Raw genomic sequence first — 20,724 nt, forward strand, 5'->3', positions numbered from 1 at the left:
TGTATAGAAACATAACTAATTTTTTTTAATTAATTTATTTTATTTATTTATTTTTGGCTGTGTTGGGTCTTCATTGCTGCACACGGGCTTTCTCTAGTTGCGGTGAACGGGGGCTACTCTTCATCGCGGTGCACGTGCTTCTCATTGTGGTGGCTTCTCTTGTTGCAGAGCATGGGCTCTAGGCGTGCAGGCTTCAGTAGTTATGGCACGTGGACTCAGCAACTGTGGCTTGAGGGCTCTAGAGTGCAGGCTCAGTAGTTGTGGCGCACGGGCTTAGTTGCTCTGTGGCATGTGGGATCTTCCCGGACCAGGGCTTGAACCCACGTCCCCTGCATTGGCAGGCAGATTCTTAACCACCGCGCCACCAGGGAAGTCCCATAACTAATTTTTGTATGTTGATTTTGTATCCTGTAATATTGCTGGTTCTCTTATTAGTTCTAACGGGGTTTTTTTGTGTGAAATCTTTAGGGTTTTTTACATATACGATCATATTATCTGCAAGCAGACATAATTTTACTTCTTCCTTTCCAATTTGGATGTCTTTTCTTTCTTTTTCTTGCCTAACTGCTCTGGGTAAGACATTCAGCGCTATGTTGAATAGCAATGGTGAGAGGGAGCATCCTTACCTTGTTACTCATCTGAGAGGAAAGCTTTCAGTTTTTCACCACTGAGTATGATGTTTGCTGTGGGCTTTTCATACATGGTTTTGTTATGTTGAGGTAGTTTAATTCTATTCCTAGCTTGTTGTTAAGTGTTTTTTTTCTGTCATGAAAAGGTATTGAATTTTGTCAAATGCTTTTTCTGTATCAGTTGAGATGATCATGTGGTTTTTGTCCTTCGTTCTGTTAATGTGGTGTATTACATTGATTGATTTTTTGAATCTTGAACCATTCTTTCATTCCAAGATCTCACTTGGTCATGGTGTATAATCCTTTTTATGTGCTGTTGAATTCAGTTTGCTAGCACTTTTTTATTTTGCAAGAAAAATTAAGTCTTATTTATGTTTAAAACCAAACCACTAGGAAAATATATCACAGTCCTGAAATAGCAAACAGACAGGTTATATTATCATTTCAAGTAATAAGTTGGTAAAAACACAACGAGGTCCTTGATAAAACGATAAGGTGCCAGAACTGGGGCAAGAACAACGCGTGTCGCAAAAGTGGTATTTGGTAACGAAGGGCTGTCCTGTTTTTTGCTCTAAAGGAGTCACAGCTTGCCTGAGTTGCTTTCTTTTTCTCCTCTGACCTTCGTGTTGCCAAGGGATCGTTTCAACAGAGCTCTGTTATTACAGGGGGCAAAGTAAGCAATACTGGGTTTAGGCTTTCGTTCTATTTTGTTTTATGAAAACCAGATTTTTCCAAAGCCAGTATTTCATAACTCTCTTAATTAAGCAGCTAACATTCCCTTTCGCTGTTCATTCCTGAATACTAGCATATAGCACAGTCAAAATCCCCTTTCCCTTCAAGGGTGAGTGTTACTGCAAGATTGTCTTGTCACTCGGCTGACTCTGCTGCAGACAGCCTCAGGGCCCATCATGGCTGCCAGTTAGAGGGAAGGTTTGGTTCCCCTACCAGTGTGATAGCGCTTCTTATATTTTTGCAGGGTCTCCAGGCTGAAAGATGTAATGTGTGAGAATTTTAAGAAATGTGCTTCCACATCTTGATGGCCAGAAAGGACCCTTTCAAAGTTTTTATCCAAACTACCTCTCCCAACTCTACATCTTTAAAGTAGCTTCATGCCCTTGTATATAAAACAAAACCAAGCAAAACAAATCCCCAGAAGCCCCCTTTCCCCTTCTAAATTAGTGACCTCATGGATTTTGTTTTATTTCCAGTTTATGGAAAATGTTGTAGTGATCCTTCTGGCAAACAGGAGGTTGGCAACAAATAGAAACACCTCTCCTCACACTCCACCAGATCATAAGCAGGTCAGATGAACCTGCCAGCCTGTTGGTATCTGTGTACTAAGAGAATCTGGTACCTTGGAGGGCTCTGGTTTGGTACAAGGGAGGCTCCCTGTTGCCAGGATAAGCCCTGGCCACATGAAATTCAGGCTCACAAAAACTCTCCTGTGCTATCTCTGACCCAAATTTTAGCACCAGGTTTTTTCATTTTCTAGGATTCAAACACAAAGGAACCAGTGTCCAGAGGCAAGTGACATAGGCCTTAAACTTGCTGCCATCCTTAATTTCCTCATTCATAAACTTTCCTTAGAAAACCCAAATCCCCATTCCTCTTTTTAAATACATTCCTGCCTTCAGCCCCGGTGGCCAATAGCAGACATCTATTTCCCAGTGGACGAGAGACTCCTTCATCTTCTTGGTCATGGTTGGGGTGAGGTTCATGTGGTCATCCACACACTTGGTCACGCAACTCTCCAGTTGCCGCTTCACCTGAAGCTCTTTACTCCCCGCATCTATTGAATCTTTGGCTTTGTCGTTGCCATGCATAGTGCACCCGGCCAGGCGGTCCTGGAACTTCTCCAACTCGCTGGTCACCGGGGCCTGGGCTTGAGCCAGAGGTGCATGGCAGTGCTCAATGCAGTGGTGCACTTGCTGCATGGACGCCTGGCTGTCGTTACAGCAGCCAGTGCTGCACCGGAACATGAGGCCCTGAATCTTCCGGATGTTCTCTCTCCAGACTCTTCACCAGAGTCCACCACCTCCTACATCCGGAGCTGCTGCAGCTCTGCCATGGCGCCCCCCCCGCCCCGTGCTGCTCCCCACGGCGCTGGCACCCACATGGACTCCCGCGCTGGAGCCCACCCCCCGTTTGCTAGCATTTTGCTGAGGACTTTTACATCAGTTTTCATCAAGGATACTGGGCTGTAATTTTCTTTTCTTGTAGTATCATTCCCTGGCTTTGGTATCAGGGTAATGTTGGTCTCATAAAATTAGTTTGGAAGTGTTCTCTTCAGTTTTTTAGGGAAAGTTTGAGGAGGAATGGTCCTACTACTTCTTTAAATGTTTTTTAAGAATGTCCAGTAAACCATCTGGTCCTGGCCTTTTCTTTGTTGGGAGATTTTTGATTACTAATTCAGTGTCCTTACTGATTATGGGTCTGTTCAAATTTTCTATTCATGATTCAGTCCTGGTAGATTGTATGTTTCTAGAAATTTATCCATTCTAAATCATTCAATTTGTTGGGGTATAATTCAGTTTCTTGTAAGGTCTTCTCTTTAATTTCTGATTTTAGTTGAATCTTCTCTCTCTTTTTCTTAATCTAGCCAAGAGTTTGTCAGTTTTATCTTTTCAAAAATCTAAGTTTTGCTGATTTTTTTCTGTTGTTCTTCTGTTTTCTGTTTCATTTATTTCTGCTTCAATCTTTATCATTTCTTTCCTTCTGCTAACTTTTGGTTTAGTTTATTCTTCTTTTTCTAGTTCCTTGAGGTGTAAAGTTAAGTTGTTGATTTCTTTGAATCTTTTAAAATGAAATCCATTCCTGTCTCAATGAACTAAGATATTCTCTTTTGTTTTCTTTTTGAAATTAGCATATTGAAATCTTTAATTTATTAGGAATTAATTTATATATATGTGTGAGGTGGGGATCTTATTTTTTCCTCTTTTTATATAGATAACCCAGTTGACTGAACTATTCATTGAATAGTCAGTTAATCCCTTCCCTACTGATTTGAAAAGCAGCTTTGTCATATGCCAAATTCCTATGCATGCTTGTGAGTCTATTTCTAGGCTCTTCATTCAGTTCTGTTTGTCTGCTTGCCTCTCCCTGAGTCAAAACTGAAAAATCTGAAGGGCCATAGCTTTTACGGTATGTCTTTAATCTGGAAAGGTGAGATCTTTCCCCTCTTCACTCGTATCCTGTCATTCTCTCCTTATTTCCCCTGACCTTCCTCCTGCCTCTTCACTGTCTTTACTATTCTTGGTCTTTTGTTCCTCAGTGTGTATTGAATTTATAAATTAATTTGGAGAAAACTGTGATCTTTGGGTATTGAATCTAACAACACAAATTTGCATAAATATTCATATTTTCCCATTTATTTCCTTGTCTTTTATGTCTTTCAATAATATTTTCTAATTTTTGTAATGATTTATACATATATTATTAGATTTATTTCTATTAACTTATTTTGTTCCTATTGACAAAAATTAGAATATCTGTTTTTCTTGGCAAAGCATAGGAATGTTGTTGATCTTGTACATAGCAATATTGGTGAATTCATATTAGTTCCACTAATTTGCAGATTCACTTGGATTTTCTATGTAGATTACTATATTAAAAGAAAAATCAGAACTACTATTTGTAAGTAATGATGGCTTTGTATCTTTTTGATTCTCATACTTTTTATTTTGTGTGTGTTTGGGGATGTGTGGTTTGGTTTGGTTTTGTTGCTCTGTCTACTAAGTTTTATATGTATATATCCTTGCTTTTTACTTTAAGGCCATGTGTTTTAGGTTTTAACCATTTAGTATGGTATCTGCTCTAGGTTTTTGATAGATAAATTATATTCTTAGTATATTGATATAAGGAAATTCTTATGGTTTTTTCTTTAATCACCTAGTGGTGTGAGTTACATTAATAGGTTATTTTCTTTTTCAATGTTAAACCATCTTTCAATTCTTGGAATAAACTTTACTTTCTGTGACATATATTTTTAATATATTGCTGGATTTTGTTTGCTAATATTTTATTTAAGATTTTATTGTCTAAGTTGACCTGTAATTTTCCTTTCTAATATTGTATTTGTCTGATTTTGACATCATGATTATACTAACATCATGAAAGTAATTTGGAATAGTTTATATAAGATAGACAGTTCCTCTGAAGGTTTCCTCTGAATGCACTTCTAGCTATGAGGGTGTATTTTTTTCTTTTTTTTTTCCCTTCTAGGTGCATATGAGTGGCTTTTCAAATACTGATTTAATTTTTTAAAAATATTTAGTTATATTCAGGTTTTCAATTTTTTCTTGAGTCAATGTTGGTAAGTTATGTTTTTATAGAAAATGTTATATTTTTGTTTTTAAATTCTTTGGCATCATATTATTCATAGAAGTGCTTTAGTTTTTAATCTGTATTGTAACTGTAGTAATGTTTCCTTTTAAATGACTAATATTACTGATGTGTAACTTTCCTCCTCTTTTCTTGCTCAGTTTGCTAGAGAGTTGTCCATTTTATTAGTCTTTTTCCAGAAACAGGTTTTATCAAGCCTCTCAATTTTTCTATTTCTTTGATGATCTTCCTTTATTACTTCATTCCTTTTACTTTCTGTTAGTTTCTTTTGTATTCTTTTATTAAACTTTTGAGTTGGACATCCAGCTCACTAATATTTAATCACTCTTTTTTTAATAAAACTGAATTTCTAAGAACAGCTTTAGATGTATCTCGCAAGTTATAATATATAGCATTTTTACTGTTGTTTATTGTGGTTTTTTACCTTGGGCCATGAATTATTTAGAAATGGGTTCTTAAGTTTTCATGTATATAGGATTTTTGAGCTATCTTTTTGTAAATGAGTTTTAGTTTTACTGTTTGGACAAGAAAACATATATGGTTTTATTTCTGTGGTTTTTGAGATTTGCTTTGTGACCTATTATTTGGTTAATTTTTGTAAATGTGCCATGAATACTTGAAAAGACTGTATAGTCATTCTCTAACTGTTAGATATCAAATTTTATATATTTTCGTGAACATCATGCATATCTTCCATAGCTTCACCAATTATGTTCCTGCTTGATCAGTCAGTTGTAAAAGAGATATGTTAAAGTGCCCACTATGATTGCGGATTTGTCCGTTTCTTCTTGGAAATCTCACCATTTTTGCTTTATGTGGTTTAAGGCTCTTCAAAAATTTTTGATTGTGTTAGTCTTGGAATAGTGTTATTTTCTAGTGAAATGTTCCTTTCATTATTATGTAGTGACCCTGCCTAATTTTAATAATTTTTTTTTGCCTTAAAGTTCATTTTCCTGCTATTAATAAAGATATTCCAGCTTTCTGTTGGTTAATGCTGGTCTGATATATCTTTTTCCATCTCTTTACTTTCAATATTTCTTTGTCATTATGTTTTAGGTGTGCCTTTTGTAAATAACATATAACTGGATTTTGTTTTTGATCCAGAGAGTGTCTATCTTTTAACTGGTGAGTTAAATCTGTATATTATGACTGCTGATATAGTTTTATTTATTTCTCTTATCTTGCTGTGTGTTTCTCTTTATCATCATTTCTCTTTGCTTTTTTCCCCTTCTTTCCTCTCTTCTATTTAAATGATTAAGATTTCTTTATTTCATTTTCCCAGTTGTCTAGAAGTTATATATATTCTATATCTGTTCTTTGAGTGGTTATTACCCTGAAATTTTTAACTTATGCAGGCATACCTTGGAGTTATTGTGGGTTCAGTTTCAGACCACCACAATAAAGCAAGTCACATGAACTTTTTGGTTTCCCAGTGCATGTAAAGGTTATGTCTATGCTAAACTGCAGTCTATTAAGTATGCTATAAATAGCATTATGTCTTTTAAAAAGTACACACCTTAATTTAAAAATACTTTATTGCTAAAAATGCTAACCACCACCTGAGCCTTCAGTGACTCATAATCCTTTAGCTGGTGGAGGATCTTGCCTCGATGTTGGTGGCTGCTGACTGATCAGTGTGGTGGCTGCTGAACGCTGACCTCACTGTGGCCATTTCTTAAAATAGGACAACAGTGAAGTTTGTCTCATCAGTTGACTCTTCCTTTTACAGATGATTTCTCTGTAGCATGCAATGCTGTCTGGTAGCATTTTACCCAGAATAGAACTTTCAAAACTGGAAACCTCTTAAATCCTGACACTGCTTGATAAACTAAATTTATGTAACATTCTAAATCCTTTATTGTCATTTCAACAATATTCACAGCATCTTCACCAAGAGTAGATTTCATCTCAAGAAACCACTTCTTTGCTCATCCCTAAGAAGCAGCTCACCATCTGTTAAAATATTATCATAAAATTGCAGCAATTCAGTCACATCTTCAGGCTCCACTTCTAATTCCAATTCTTTTACTTTTTCTACCATATCTGCAGATACTTCCTCCACTGAAGTCTTGAACCCCTCAAAGTCCCCCAGGAGAGTTGGAATCAACTTTTTTCAAACTCCTGTTAATGTTGGTATTTTAACTGCTTCCCATGAATCACAGATGTTCTCAATGGCATCTAGAATGGTGGATCCTTTCCAGAAAATTTTCAGTTTACTTTGCCCAGATCCATCAAAGGAATCACTTGTCTATGGCACCTATAGCCTTAAATGTATTTCTTAAATAATAAGACTTCAAAGTTGAAATTACTCCTTGATCCATGGGCTGCAGAATGTATGCTGTGTTAGCAGGCATGAAAATAACATTAATCTCATTGTACATCTCCATCAGAGCTGTTGGGTGACAAGGTGCATGGTCAATGAGCAGTAATATTTTGAAAGGAATCTTATTTTCTGAGCAGTAGATCTTAAAACAGTAGGCTTAAAATACTCTATAAACCATGTTATAAGCAGATGTGCTGTCATCTAGGCTTTGTTGTTTCATTTAAAGAGCACAGGCAGAGTATATTTAGCATAATACTTAATGGTCCTAGGATTTTCAGAATGGTAAATGAGCACTGGCTTCAACTTAAAGTCATCAAATGCATTAGCCCGTAACAAGAGAGTCAGCCTATCCTTTGAAGCTTTGATGCCAGGCACTGACTTCTCCTCTCCAGCTAGGAAAGTCCTAGGTGGCATCTTCTTCCAATAGAAGGCTGTTTTGTCTACACTGAAAATCTGTTGTTTAGTGTAGCCACCTTCATTAATTATCTTAGCTAGATCTTCTGGATACCTTGCTGCAACTTTTATGTCAGCACTTGCTGCTTCACCTTGCACTTTTATGTTACGGAGACAGCTTTCCTTAAACCTCCTGAGCCAACCTTTGCTAGCTTCACTTTTGCAGCTTCCTCGTCTCTTTCAGGACTTCATAGAATTGAAGAGAGTTAGGGCCTTGCTCTGGATTAGGCTTTGACTTGAGAGAACGTTGTAGCTGATTTGATCTATCCAGACTACTAAAACTTTCTCCATATCAGCAATAAGGCTATCTCGCTTTCTTATCATTCATGTGTTCACTGGAGCAGCACTTTTAATTTCCTTCAAGAACTTTTCCTTTGCATTCACAATTTGGCTAACTGTTTGGTGCAAGAGACCTACCTTTTGGCCTCCTTGGCTTTTGACATGCCTTCCTCTCTAAGCTTAGTCATTTTTAGTTTTTGATTTAAAGTGAGAGCTGTGTGACTCTTCCTTTCACTTGAACACTTAAGGGTCATTGTAGGGTTATTAATTGGCCTAATTTCAATATTGTTGTGTCTCAGGGAATAGGAGAGCCCGAGGAAAGGGAGAGAGATGGGGGAACAGCCAGTTGGTGTCAGATCACATACAACATTTATCGATTTAAGTTTGCTGTCTTATATGGGCCCAGTTCATGGCACCCCAAAACAATAACAATAGTAACATCAAAGATTACTGATCACAGGTTAGCACAACAAATATAATAATAATGAAAAAGTTGGAAATACTGCGAGAATTACCAAACTATAACACAGAGACAAGAAGTGAGCAAATGCTGTTGGAAAAAATGGTGCCAATAGACTTGCTTGTCACAGGGTTGCCACAATCTTCAATTTGTGAAAAGCACAATATCTGCGAAACACAGATAAACACACAATAAAGCAAAGCACAGGGCTTCCCTGGTGGCACGGTGGTTGAGAATCTGCCTGCCAATGCAGGGGACACGGGTTTGAGCCCTGGTCTGGGAAGATCCCACATGCCGCGGAGCAGCTGGGCCCGTGAGCCACAATTACCGAGCCTGCGCATCTGGAGCCTGTGCTCCGCAACAAGAGAGGCCGCGATAGTGAGAGGCCCGCGCACTGCGATGAAGAGTGGCCCCCGCTTGCCACAACTAGAGAAAGCCCTCCCACAGAAATGAAGACCCAACACAGCCATAAATAAATAAATTTTAAAAAAAAAAGCAAAGCACAATAAAACGAGGTGTGCCTGTATACCGACTTAACAGAGTCTAAAATTAACAATTATGTCTGTGATTGTCATGACCACTACAAGAACATTAGAATGTTTTAGCTTCAGTTATCCATCTCATTTTATATGTTACTGTTACTTATTATTTTAGTCCCATCTTGTGTTATATTTCCCAGATTGATTATTGTGTAATTATTATTTTCATTTTATAAATTCAAACCTTGTTTAGATTTTCTCACGTTTACCTGTTTTCTCTGCTCACTACTGCTTTTTACATCTTACTCTTTTCTTGTGAGTTCAGTTTATTTCTGAAGTGCATCCTTTATATGTCTTTTTTTTTTTAACAATGAATTTTTCTTTTTTTAATTTATTTTATTTATTTATTTATGGCTGTGTTGGGTCTTCATTTCTGTGCGAGGGCTTTCCCTAGTTGTGGCAAGTGGGGGCCACTCTTCCTCGCGGTGCGCGGGCCTCTCACTATCGCGGCCTCTCTTGTTGCGGAGCACAGGCTCCAGACGCGCAGGCTCAGTAATTGTGGCTCACGGGCCCAGCTGCTCCGCGGCATGTGGGATCTTCCCAGACCAGGGCTCTAACCCGTGTCCCCTGCATTGGCAGGCAGATTCTCAACCACTGCGCCACCAGGGAAGCCCCTAGATGTCTTTTTAAACAAGGATCAATGAATAGTAAACTCTTTGTGTTAAAATGCCTTTATTTTGCCTTGCATATTCAGTGATAATTTAGCTGGATATGAACATACCTAGGAATGGACTAGGTTTTTGTCTTTGGTATCTTTTTATTGTAAAATAAAACACAAAAACAAAATGAAAATATGGCTTAGTGAGTTATTACTATAAAGCAAACACTCTTATAACCACCACTCAAGTTAAAAAATAGAAATTTGCTACCCATGGAACTATTTTTATTTAGTCTGCTTGGGACTCTCGCAACATTCAGGATAATTTTCTCAAATATGTCGTATACTTCACAGATTCTCTTTAGTTGTGTCTAGTCTGTTTAGTCTGCCTATTTTTATTGTATTTTTTCATTTATACAGTTCTATTATATTCTCTTTCATATCATTCTAGTCTTTTCTATGCTGCTATATTGTTTTATGGATATTTTCCTTTATGTCTTTCATCTTTTACAACATACTAGGCCTTTTCTAGATTGCTTTTCTAGTATTTCAAGTAATTCTTCTGTTTTGTTTGCACAGTATAGTTCACTAATTTGTAATTTTGAGACTTCAGTGCTTTATCTGTGTGAATCCTGAGGCAGCTAAGTAGTGGGAATTCCTCTAGTTCTGTCATATGTTCCAGAGTGTCACCATGTTGGACCAGATTTTCTCACTTTCCCATACTATGGAGGAAAGAGTAAATTTAGGTCCCAAATCTACAAGAGCCACAAGCCTAGGGATTTGATTCCACAAGAGGAACATTTATTTGTTTGTTTTTAAATCTAGGGCTCAGACAGAAACAAACCTGGGCTACTGGGTGAATTTATTTTTTCTAGACTTTGCTTTCACTGAGAGTTCAGCTTTCTTAGATTCCAAGGTTTACACAAGAGTAGTAATTCCAGTCCGCCTCTTTAGAGCCGAGGGCCTCATCTTTTGTCCTTATAAAAGTATTGAAATTCAAGCTTCTGGATTGCTAGGATCTGAAACTTCCCTTCCTTTCCTTTGTGCTGCCGCGGCCCAGGTCCTATGGGTACCTCTGGTTTTCAGCATCCTCTTTGTGGCTGGCACCTAGGGATTCCCCTTTCTGTCTTGTGAGCATAGACTTGGATGATTAGCAATGCAATATTTCTTCTTAAAAATCCAACATTTGGATATTTGTTGTGAGATTTGTCAAAATTGAGATGGGAAAAAATACAGAATGGGGGAATAAAAATTTCTTTGGTAATTTTACATTTCACTCACAAATTAATCTATATATCATAAGCAGATAAGATCAAGATAAAACATTGGCAAATAAAAGCTAGGCATGATTTAATCTCGTGTTTATTGAGTAATGCCTGAGGGTTTGGCAGTTGAGTTCCTATTTGGATTCTTCCTTAGAAGGAAACCAGTTTTTTGTCCAGTGTTACCTGATCTTTCTCTCTAAGGCACAGTGAAGCCTCCTTGATCAGCTGATACTTAAACACAAGAATACTCCGTATTATGTGCCAGGATGGTGCACACACTGCTTTTACTATTTTCACATTCAATTAAATTCTCCTTCACAATCTTTTAACACTGTAGTGTTTAATAAGTAATGTTGCTTATAAAATAGTATGGACTTAACTGCAAAATTGGCTGATTGCCTGTCTCCTTGAGAAAAATATTAATTTTTAATAAATAATAATCATAATAGAGTTTAGCTATGCTATCCTAGCCTTTTTATATCATAGTTCATAACATATTACCTTGAAATCTTTTTTGTCCCCACCAGAGACCTTCCCCTATCATACTTCATCCGTTTGTCTTCTGGGTACAATTATCTGAAAGGCATTCTGCATACATTCTACATCAGTGGTCCCCAACCCCCGGGCCGCTGACGGGTACCTGTCCGCTGCCTGTTAGGAATTGGGCCACACGGCAGCAGGTGAGTGGCGAGTGAGCAAAACTTCATCTGCCGCTCCCCATCGCTCCCCATTGCTTGCATTGCTGCCTAAACCATCCCCCCATTCCCCCCCTTCCCCTGGTCCATGGAAAAATTGTCTTCCATGAAATCGGTCCCTGGTGCTGAAAAGGTTGGGGACCACTGCTCTAGATAACATGCATCTTCCTAGGCAGATAAACACAAATTCAAAAGTTAAAATTGGGGCTATTTTTTACAATAGAAGATAAACTCTTAGAAAATTGAGACTGACACACTAAAAGTTAGAATTCGGAGGGAGTAACACTTCCATTTGGGGCAGAGGAAGAAGAAGCATATACAGAATTGCAAGAGGCTAAAATGGCAATGTTTTAAAATAACAGAGAGACTTAAGAAATACTTTGTCTTTGTTTACTATTATTCCTCAGGGATTGGAACTTCCCAACACTTAAGCTTAATTTTGCTGTCTCTTGGAATTTTTATAAAATAAATAATTATCTCTTAATTATTTATTAACGTAGACACTACCTACGTCCCTCCCTCCTCCCCCCCAAAAAACAGAGAAGCTAAAGTGAATTTTAAAAAAGCTCAGAAATCACACGGAGAAGGTAGAAGAAATATCTTTGAGGACTTAATGTGGTTCTGAGCTTCCTGTAAGTCAAGACAATGGAGAACTGAACTGCATCGTTGCATAGTTCTCATTGTCAGATAAAGAAAAAAAAGAGACATGGAAAGTGGTGGTGACTATCAGATCTTTCCCACAGTAATCAATAAGATCCATATGTTTCTTACCGGTTTTACACTAAACTTATGAATATCTAGTATTTTGAAGAAGAGAGTGTGGATTTTCATGACTTTCAAGTTGTAAAATTTAATCATTATCGCATACTTAAAAGAAAATGTGCATTATTCCAAAGTGGCTTGTAACACAGATATGCCTATAAATAGAAATGAAAATTTATATGTACTAAAAAGTCTCGTTTTCTAAATAAATAAAAATCTAGAAAAGCATTAAATCAAAATTTGCAATCTTTTTACTCATAAACCATTTTGGAGAATTATTTTTATTTTCTTTCAATATATCTAAACTTGATTTAGGATATGTTTTAAAGATATCTTTTAAGATGAGATCAAATGACACAGACATAGAAAAGAAACTTATGGTTACCAAAGGGGAAAGGGGGAGGAGGGATAAATTTGGAAGTTGGGGTTAACAGATACATACTACTGTACGTAAAATAGATAAACTACAAGGACCTACTATATAGCACAGGGATCTATATTCAATATCTTGTAATAACCATTATAATGGAAAAGAACCTAAAAAAGAATATACATATGTATATATGTATAACCAAGTCACTTTGCTGTATACCTGAAACATTGTGAATCAACTATACTTCAATAAATTAATTAATTTTAACTAAAGCAGTTGACTGGAATTCACAAAGAAAGATGAGATCAAATGATAAATACTATGACTTAGCAATTTTTATGTATTTCTTTATGTCAGCTATATAATGATTTTTGCTTAATATCCTATAAAGGGCTATTGCATAATAAATAGTGTATTAACTAAAAACACTACATATTTAGTTTTATGAAGCTTGGGAATTTTTTTTTTTTAGATTTTCAAACTATGACCAGGCTTTACTTCATACACATTCTTTTTTGTTTGTTTTGTTTTGTTTTTGCTATATATACTTTTTTTTATTGGAGTATAATTGCTTTACAATTTGTGTTAGTTTCTGCTGTAGAACAAAGTGAAGCAGCTATATGTATACATATATCCCCTCCCTCTGGAGCCTCCCTCCCACTCCCCCCATCCCACTAAAAAGTAATTTTGGAGTATTTCTTTTTTAATAATTCATTGAAGAAATGAATGCTTCCTAAGCATTCACATATTTTTTTCAATCTAAACATGTCTAACAAAATGTTTAAAATTATTCATTACTTTTTATATGCAAATTTATATGAAATCAATTTTATTTAGCCTTAATCGTTCCAGTAGTTTGATACAAAATTAGCATTTGGTACTGAAGTGATGAAGCAGAGAGATAATGACATTTGATATATGGTTTATCATAGCTGTTCAATGAGATTATTCTGCCAGGTAACAAGAAAGAAAATTTTCTGCAGATCTAAGCATAACTGGATTATTTCTTTTAGTTTCTAGGGGAATAGTAATCTTTCAATATATATAGTACATAAAAAGAAAGAAGTAAGTCATAAACCATATTAATTTTATTTTTCTTTATATAAAATTATATATTTATTTATGTAAAATTATTGAGCTGTATATATCATAATTAAGTAGTTTTAATACATTTGTTATCACAGGGTTTAAATAAATTCATTACATTCATTATCTCTGGGCTGAACTTTCAGCCAATAAAACTAGGGCCTTCTACCACTTCTATAACATTGCTAGGGTAGTGTTCTTTATGTTTAAAGTTGGTGAATAAAAAGAATGCTTATTTTTCTTGAAACCTTGCTGGTAGAAGAAGAATAAAGTGTAAATTGAAAAGCTTCCTCTAAAATAGTTTTGTAAAATATTTTAATGGCACCAAAGTGCCTTTAAAATTTTAGATATAGCCATATGAATGTACATTGTTAAAGAAGAATTATTTTTCCCCTATTTAATATATCTGCATAACAATTCATATATTTTTTTCTCCTTATTACATTGAGATATGACACAGTTGGTCATTTTTTTAATTACTTAATTTCTTAAGATTAATTTTTAGGCTGATATATTAAATTAGCCCTTTTTAAAGTTCTACAAAAGAGAAACAACTGTCTTTAAGAGGCAGTATTTTTTTTAAAAGACAGTTCTGCTCATCATCACTTAAACCCACCATCGGCAGTGCCAAACTTAAACATGATGGTAAGATTGGAAAAATTCTTTTCATCCTTTTTCATCTTTGGGTTCCCTGTTTCCCTTCTTAGTATTTGATCTTCCTTTCTCCTTCAGGTTTCCCAATGTTTTCCCAATCTTGCCGATCTGGAAATAAAGTCATTCACACTACTAGGAATATTTGCACTTACAAGAACAGTTAAAGAAGTCAGTGATTGAAATATATACACACACAGAAAAAAAGAAGAGCGAATGAGTGGATTCATTAATGGATGGATGGATGGCTGGATGGATGGTTGGACGGACGGACGGATGGATGATAGTAGAGTTTCAGGGCTTAAAAAGTTCACCCATTTACCTCATACTGTATAGATGTGTATATATAGGTCTGTCCTGGTGAGAAGAAGGTCTGTCAAGTAGCTTCTACCACTACTTTGCTACTGTGGTGTATCTCAACACTGCCGTGTAGTATTAACTCTCTCTTCTTGTCACTTGTCATACGAGCTTAAAATCAAATCCCTTTTTCTTTGTTTGATTGTTTGTTTAAGGCTGAAAGAGCATATTCCTTTTGTGGAACTATTGAATACATGGCACCAGATATTGTCAGAGGGGGAGATTCAGGACATGACAAGGTATGTTCTATTTTTGACACTTCCTGATATATCTCTATAAAATGTATATTAAGAATCCTGGTTAATAACTTAGGCCCTCTTTTTGGTGTTATCTTCATTTTTTTACCTTTCCTTTGCTTTGTATACACGAACATATTATGATATCTAGTCTTTTGGAGGAAAAAAGATAATGGAAAGGTTAGGACATTCTAGATTTCCCTTTTTTCAGGTTTTGTTGATGAGGATAATATTTTGTTTTATAGAATAATACTCTTGTTAAAGGAAATCTCAAAATCGACTAATTCTTCAAATAATAATTTTTATTTTATTTCCGTTAAAAGTATCATGTCTTGAGCAAAGCATCCACTGTAACCCTGTTTAAAACAGAAATCACCCTTTGTCTGTTGCGTGTGACCTGGCCTTTTAGAACACACCTGGGCCACAGTACAATGCAGAGGTGTCATGAATACATAAACAATGCACATTGTCCCCATTGGAGTCATGCTGAATGACTATGGAAGTGCTTATTGGCATTATTGATTTTTGCTAGAAAAACATATGGAAACTATTTCACCTTCAGTCGATAATTTGCTTTGTAAGAGATCCTTAAAAAGGGACTCTCTCATATTTTCTTATTCTCAATTTCTGCTTTTAACTTTGTAGTGATATTGGAAACGTTGTTGATTACCTCTTCAACAGAAAAAACCATTGTGACAATCCTTGGAGAAAGAAAACAATTCTGCATTCAGGATAGTCTAAGTTTGTTTTCCTAAGCCTTCTAAAAAACTCAGTTTTTTCCCTCCTCACTTCCCTTTGTATGTGCAAAATGAAGATTGTAGATGAGGCTTTCTAAGTAGTTATAAAATCTAGGTCACATATTTTTTCTTCCTGTATTAAAGGGTACAGATTTGTTCAGTTCTTTCTTAACACTTATGCTTTATTAATAACGTTCTCCAAATAAGGAATTCTGACTATTATTTTGCTCCTCATCTCCCCATCTTCCTCATCCCCTTTCAAAATCTCACATATACAGTAGGAATATCTTTTTTTTTTTTTGGCTGCGTCGGGTCTTAGTTTGTGGCATGCGGGATCTTCGCTGAGGCATGTGGGATCGTTTGTTGTGGCGCGGGCTCTTCATTGTGGCGCACGGGCTTCTCTCTAGTTGTGGCGTGTGGGGTTTTTTTTTCTCTCTCTAGTTGTGGCACAGGCTCCAGAGCGCATGGGCTCTGTAGTTTGCAGCATGTGAGCTCAGTAGTTGTGGCACATGGGCTTAGTTGCCCTGTGGCATGTGGGATCTTAGTTCCCCGACCAGGGATTGAACCCACGTCCCCTGCATTGGAAGGCGGATTCTTCACCACTGGACCACCAGGGAAGTCCCCAGTAGGAATATCTTAACAGTGGAGAATCGGTGGTCTCCTTGCTAATGACTAATCGTGCATTTACGAGCCCTTAGGAGTTCTTCAAGTTTGTGTGGTATTGGTTTCAGTCCGTGACTAGGAATCTGATTATAGATCTGTATTAATTTACGAGCATGGTTCAGATCCAACGTTGTAAGGGTCCTGACTCAGATGGCAGTAAAGCTGCTTGTATAAATAAAAGAATTGAATTACTGATTTAGTTTATATGTTATTGTTATGTATTTTCTTTAAAATAACTCTAGGCTCACAAACTTTACATCATCTCTCTGAAATCTTGGCTCTGAAATTTGGAAGCAGAGAGTTTAAAATTTTAGCACCAGTTAATTTCTCATTGGTGTAAGCTCATATATCCAAAAATTATTGAAATCTTGATTTGCCTAATTGTAAAGGAACTAATTTTCAATATATCAAGATTCTTTAAATTCTGTATAATTTGCTATGCTCTCAGTTCAGGTAACTGCTTTTATAAATTGTTTTCCAGTGTAGATCACATTTTATTTTATATTATTTTCAGTCTTTCCATACCTCCCAGAAAGTGAAGACTGCTAGATTTATGTGATTGGTTCCATAAGAGGAATTGATATAGGTGGTTATGAAAAAATAACATCTTTTGATGGGATTTTTTTCATTTTCGTTCTTTGGCTTTAAGAAATTTCATATTTATTGGAGCTGAATAGTTAATAAAAATGCTGATGGGTACGTTTTTCCCCCTATCATAAGTCCAAAGATTTTCCTTACTTAAAATTTTAAAAATTTATTTAAAATTTAAAAAATTTTTTGGGGCATAGGGAAGGATGGATTGGGAGTTTGGGGTTAGCAGATGCAAATTGTTATATATAGAATGGATAAACAACAAGGTCCTACTGTATAGCACAGGGAACTATATTTAATATCCTGTGATAAACCAAATAGAGAAGAATATAAAAAAATTATATATATATATATATATCTGAATCACTTTGCTGTATAGCAGAAATTAACATAACATTGTAAGTCAACCATACTTTAATTTAAAAAAAAATTTTTTTTAATTAACCTAAGTAAAATCATTACTAGTTTAGGAAATAATTGAAATACTTTTAGCAATAGAAACACTTGATTGACTTCTCTGTGTTTAAATTCTGTTCTGAGGATACCTGAATATTTGTCCTCTCAATGTCTTTTTTGCATGTGTTAATTTAATACTCCTTGCACAGGAAGCTGTGTACAAAATCTTTTTGTCAAAATATTGTCAAATATATAGATTTATTTTGTTCATTTTTCTTTTTTATAAAATAAAATTAGTTAATATTCTAGAAAATGAAATTACTGTTGTTTTATAGGCAGTTGACTGGTGGAGTTTAGGTGTTCTAATGTATGAATTACTAACTGGAGCATCTCCTTTCACTGTTGATGGAGAGAAGAATTCCCAAGCTGAGATATCTAGGTAAGACCTAACAAAATAAAATAAGTGTATTGTTTTCTCAAAGGAACTGATCAAACTTCTGCAATTGGGCTGATAGAAAAAATACCTTTTTTAATGGGGTAGACAAAAACGATGTGTAAGTGGTAAATTTCCAATTATATTCCTGTAGGATATAGATATATAACCTTTATATTTCTTTATATTTTATATGCCCAATTAGATCTTAATTTTCGTAGATAGTGTCGTAATTTTTGTGTGCTCCAAAGTACTTAGCATATCATCTTAACCTAATGTTTATTTGATGGATACTTTTTTCCCACTGTATACATAATGGAATTTCTTTGTGACTTTAACTTAAAGAAACAGTAGTGATATTTTTCAAATCATGGATATAGGCTCAATAGAAACAAATACCATAAAATCACCCTCTTGTAGGTTATCATAGCATTGTTTTCCTTTCCTTCATAGCAGTTATCACAATTGCAGTGTTAGATTTTTGTTTGTAATTATTTGATTAATGTCTGTCTGTCCCACTAGACTGTAAGCTCTGTGAGAGCCAGGGGCCTGTCTGGCTTTGACCCTCAGCATTGTATGCTTAGATGCCAGCACAGTGCTTACCATGCAGAATTCAATGAATGTTCTTGGAATGAAATGAGTTAATGAACAAATAAACGAAGTGTGATAAAACATTGTACTAATTACTAGTTATGTTTTTGTCCTGTTTTTACTTGAATTTTATAACTTTGAGAACAGATTTGACATTAAAAATTAAAAATTGAGACTTCCACTTCTTACCAAGATGGAATAACAGGGACCGGATTTACTTTCCTGCCTGAAACAGTTTTTTAAGTGGGCAAAATATATGAAACCACAGTATGGAAGACATTGAACATCTAGCAATGAAGCACAGTGAACCCTGAGAGACGGGAAATAAACGAGGTGAGCCCTATGATTGCCCAGCTTACTGCCTTGAGAGAGTATCCAGGCTGCAGTGCAGGGAGGGGTAACACAAGTGGAGCTGAGATGGAAATGACAGTCCAGGAAAGCCAGGGAAGCTGGAGTTTGCAGGGTAGAGTGTTGGAGAGGAGAAAGCTGCAGAGAGAGAGTGAAGTTCAGATCTTTGCCGAAGGTACCCCTCAAATACTATTCAGTTAAGTAGTGATAAGCGTTAAGCGCCATATGTGAGGGAACTACTCAGTATAGTTAAGATGTTATTCCTCTCCAAATTGATCTATAGATTCAGCACAATTAGAATCCCAGCAGGCTTTTTTTTTTTTTTTTTTTAGTAGAAATTGACTCCCTGGGTCTAAATGCATAGGACCTGGGTCTAAATGCATAGAATAGCCAAATCACCTTTGAAAAAGTAGACCAAAGTTGATTTGAAGACTTACAAGCTGCAACAATTAAGACACTGTGGTGTTTGTATCAAAATAGACAAATCATCAGTGAAATAGAATAGAGAGCCCAGAAATAGAACCACACAGATATAGGTAACTGATTTTATTTTTTTTTTACACAAAGGTGCAGAGTCAGTTTAGTGGAGGAAAGATAGTTTTTCAACAAATCATTCTGCAACAATTGGCTATCATATGGAAAAAAGTGAACTTCAATAAATACTTCACTCTATAGAAAAATTTTAAATGGATCATAGAGCTAAATGTAAAACCTAAAATTATAAAATTTCTGGAAGAAAACATAAAGGAAAATCTTTGTGACCTTGGGTTAGGCAAAAATTTCTTAGATAAGACACAAAAAGTGCAATCTGTAAAAGCAAACATTGATAAATTGAACTTCATCCAAATTAAATACTTCTGCTCTTCGAAAGAAACTGTTAAGAGAATGGAAAGACAAGGCACAGACTGGGGTAAAATTACAAATTATGTCTGATAAAGGACTGGTATGCAGAATATATAAAGAACTCTCAAAACTCAAGGAAAAAAAAAAACTCTCCATTTTTTAAAAGGGGCAAAAGATTTGAACAGACAGTTCACCAAAGAAGATCTGTGGGTGGCGAATGAGCACATAAAAAGATGATCAACATCATTAGTCTTCAGGGAAATGCAAATCAAACAACAATGAGATAGCACTATATACTCCCTGGAATGGCTAAAAATAAAGTGACTGACTATATTAGGGTTCTCCAGGGAAACAGAACCAATAGGATATATACACACATATATATAAAAGGAGATTTATTATAAGGAATCAGCTTACACAATTATGACAGCTAAGAAGTCCCACGATCTGCCGTCAGCAAGCTGGAGACCCAGGGAAGCCGTGGTGCAATTCCAGTCCAAGTCCGAAGGCCTTCGAACCAGAGGAGCCCATGGTGCAAATCCCAGCCCAAGGGGAGAAGACCAGTGTTGCAGGTTGAGCAGGCAGGCAGTTAAGGGACTGAACCCTCCCTTCCTCCGCTTCTCTTTCTATTCAGGCCCCCAAGGGATTGGCTGGTGCCCACCCACATTGGGGAGGGGATTCAAATGCTAATCTCATCCAGAAACACCCTCACAGACACACCCAGAAATAATGTTTAATCTCAGCCTGTGGCCCAGTCACATGACACTTGAAGTTAACCATTACAAGTCCAGCCCCTGTCACCTTGGCAGCCATTTGCATCTCCTTAAACTGTACTTGATCTCCAAATAAAGACAATAAGGTGGTCATTCCACCTAACATGATACAGCTGTCCCAACAACCCACTAACCCCTTCCCCAGAAGAGGACCTAAAGTCCTTGAGTGGTGTAGTGATATCCGCTCTTCTCCTTGAAATCCCATAACTTAAAGACTATGGTATACATTTAAAATATTTAAATACCATGGTATAAAGTCAACACATCTTATCTGATATGATGAAGGAATAAGGGAGGAAAGG

General features: G+C 36.1%; 1 protein-coding gene and 1 pseudogene across 4 annotated transcripts in view; one reads left to right on the plus strand and one right to left on the minus strand.

Moving 5' to 3' along the window:
- Nucleotides 1–20,724, plus strand: part of RPS6KA5 (ribosomal protein S6 kinase A5) — a 183,614-nt gene that overhangs the window by 124,179 nt on the left and 38,711 nt on the right. For 2 of the 3 annotated variants that reach the window (XM_082451268.1, XM_082451269.1), the window contains 2 exons: nt 14,967–15,050; nt 17,770–17,873. In XM_082451268.1, the coding sequence (XP_082307394.1) occupies nt 14,967–15,050; nt 17,770–17,873 (188 nt within the window). The other variant, XM_082451270.1, reaches the window with a different exon arrangement.
- On the minus strand, nt 561–14,960 carry LOC309655761 (protein FAM136A pseudogene; annotated as a pseudogene). The gene has a single exon. The product of its transcript is annotated as a protein FAM136A pseudogene (transcript).

This window comes from Balaenoptera physalus, assembly GCF_965194825.1.
Source record: "Balaenoptera physalus genome assembly, chromosome: 2".
Lineage (NCBI taxonomy): Eukaryota > Metazoa > Chordata > Mammalia > Artiodactyla > Balaenopteridae > Balaenoptera > Balaenoptera physalus.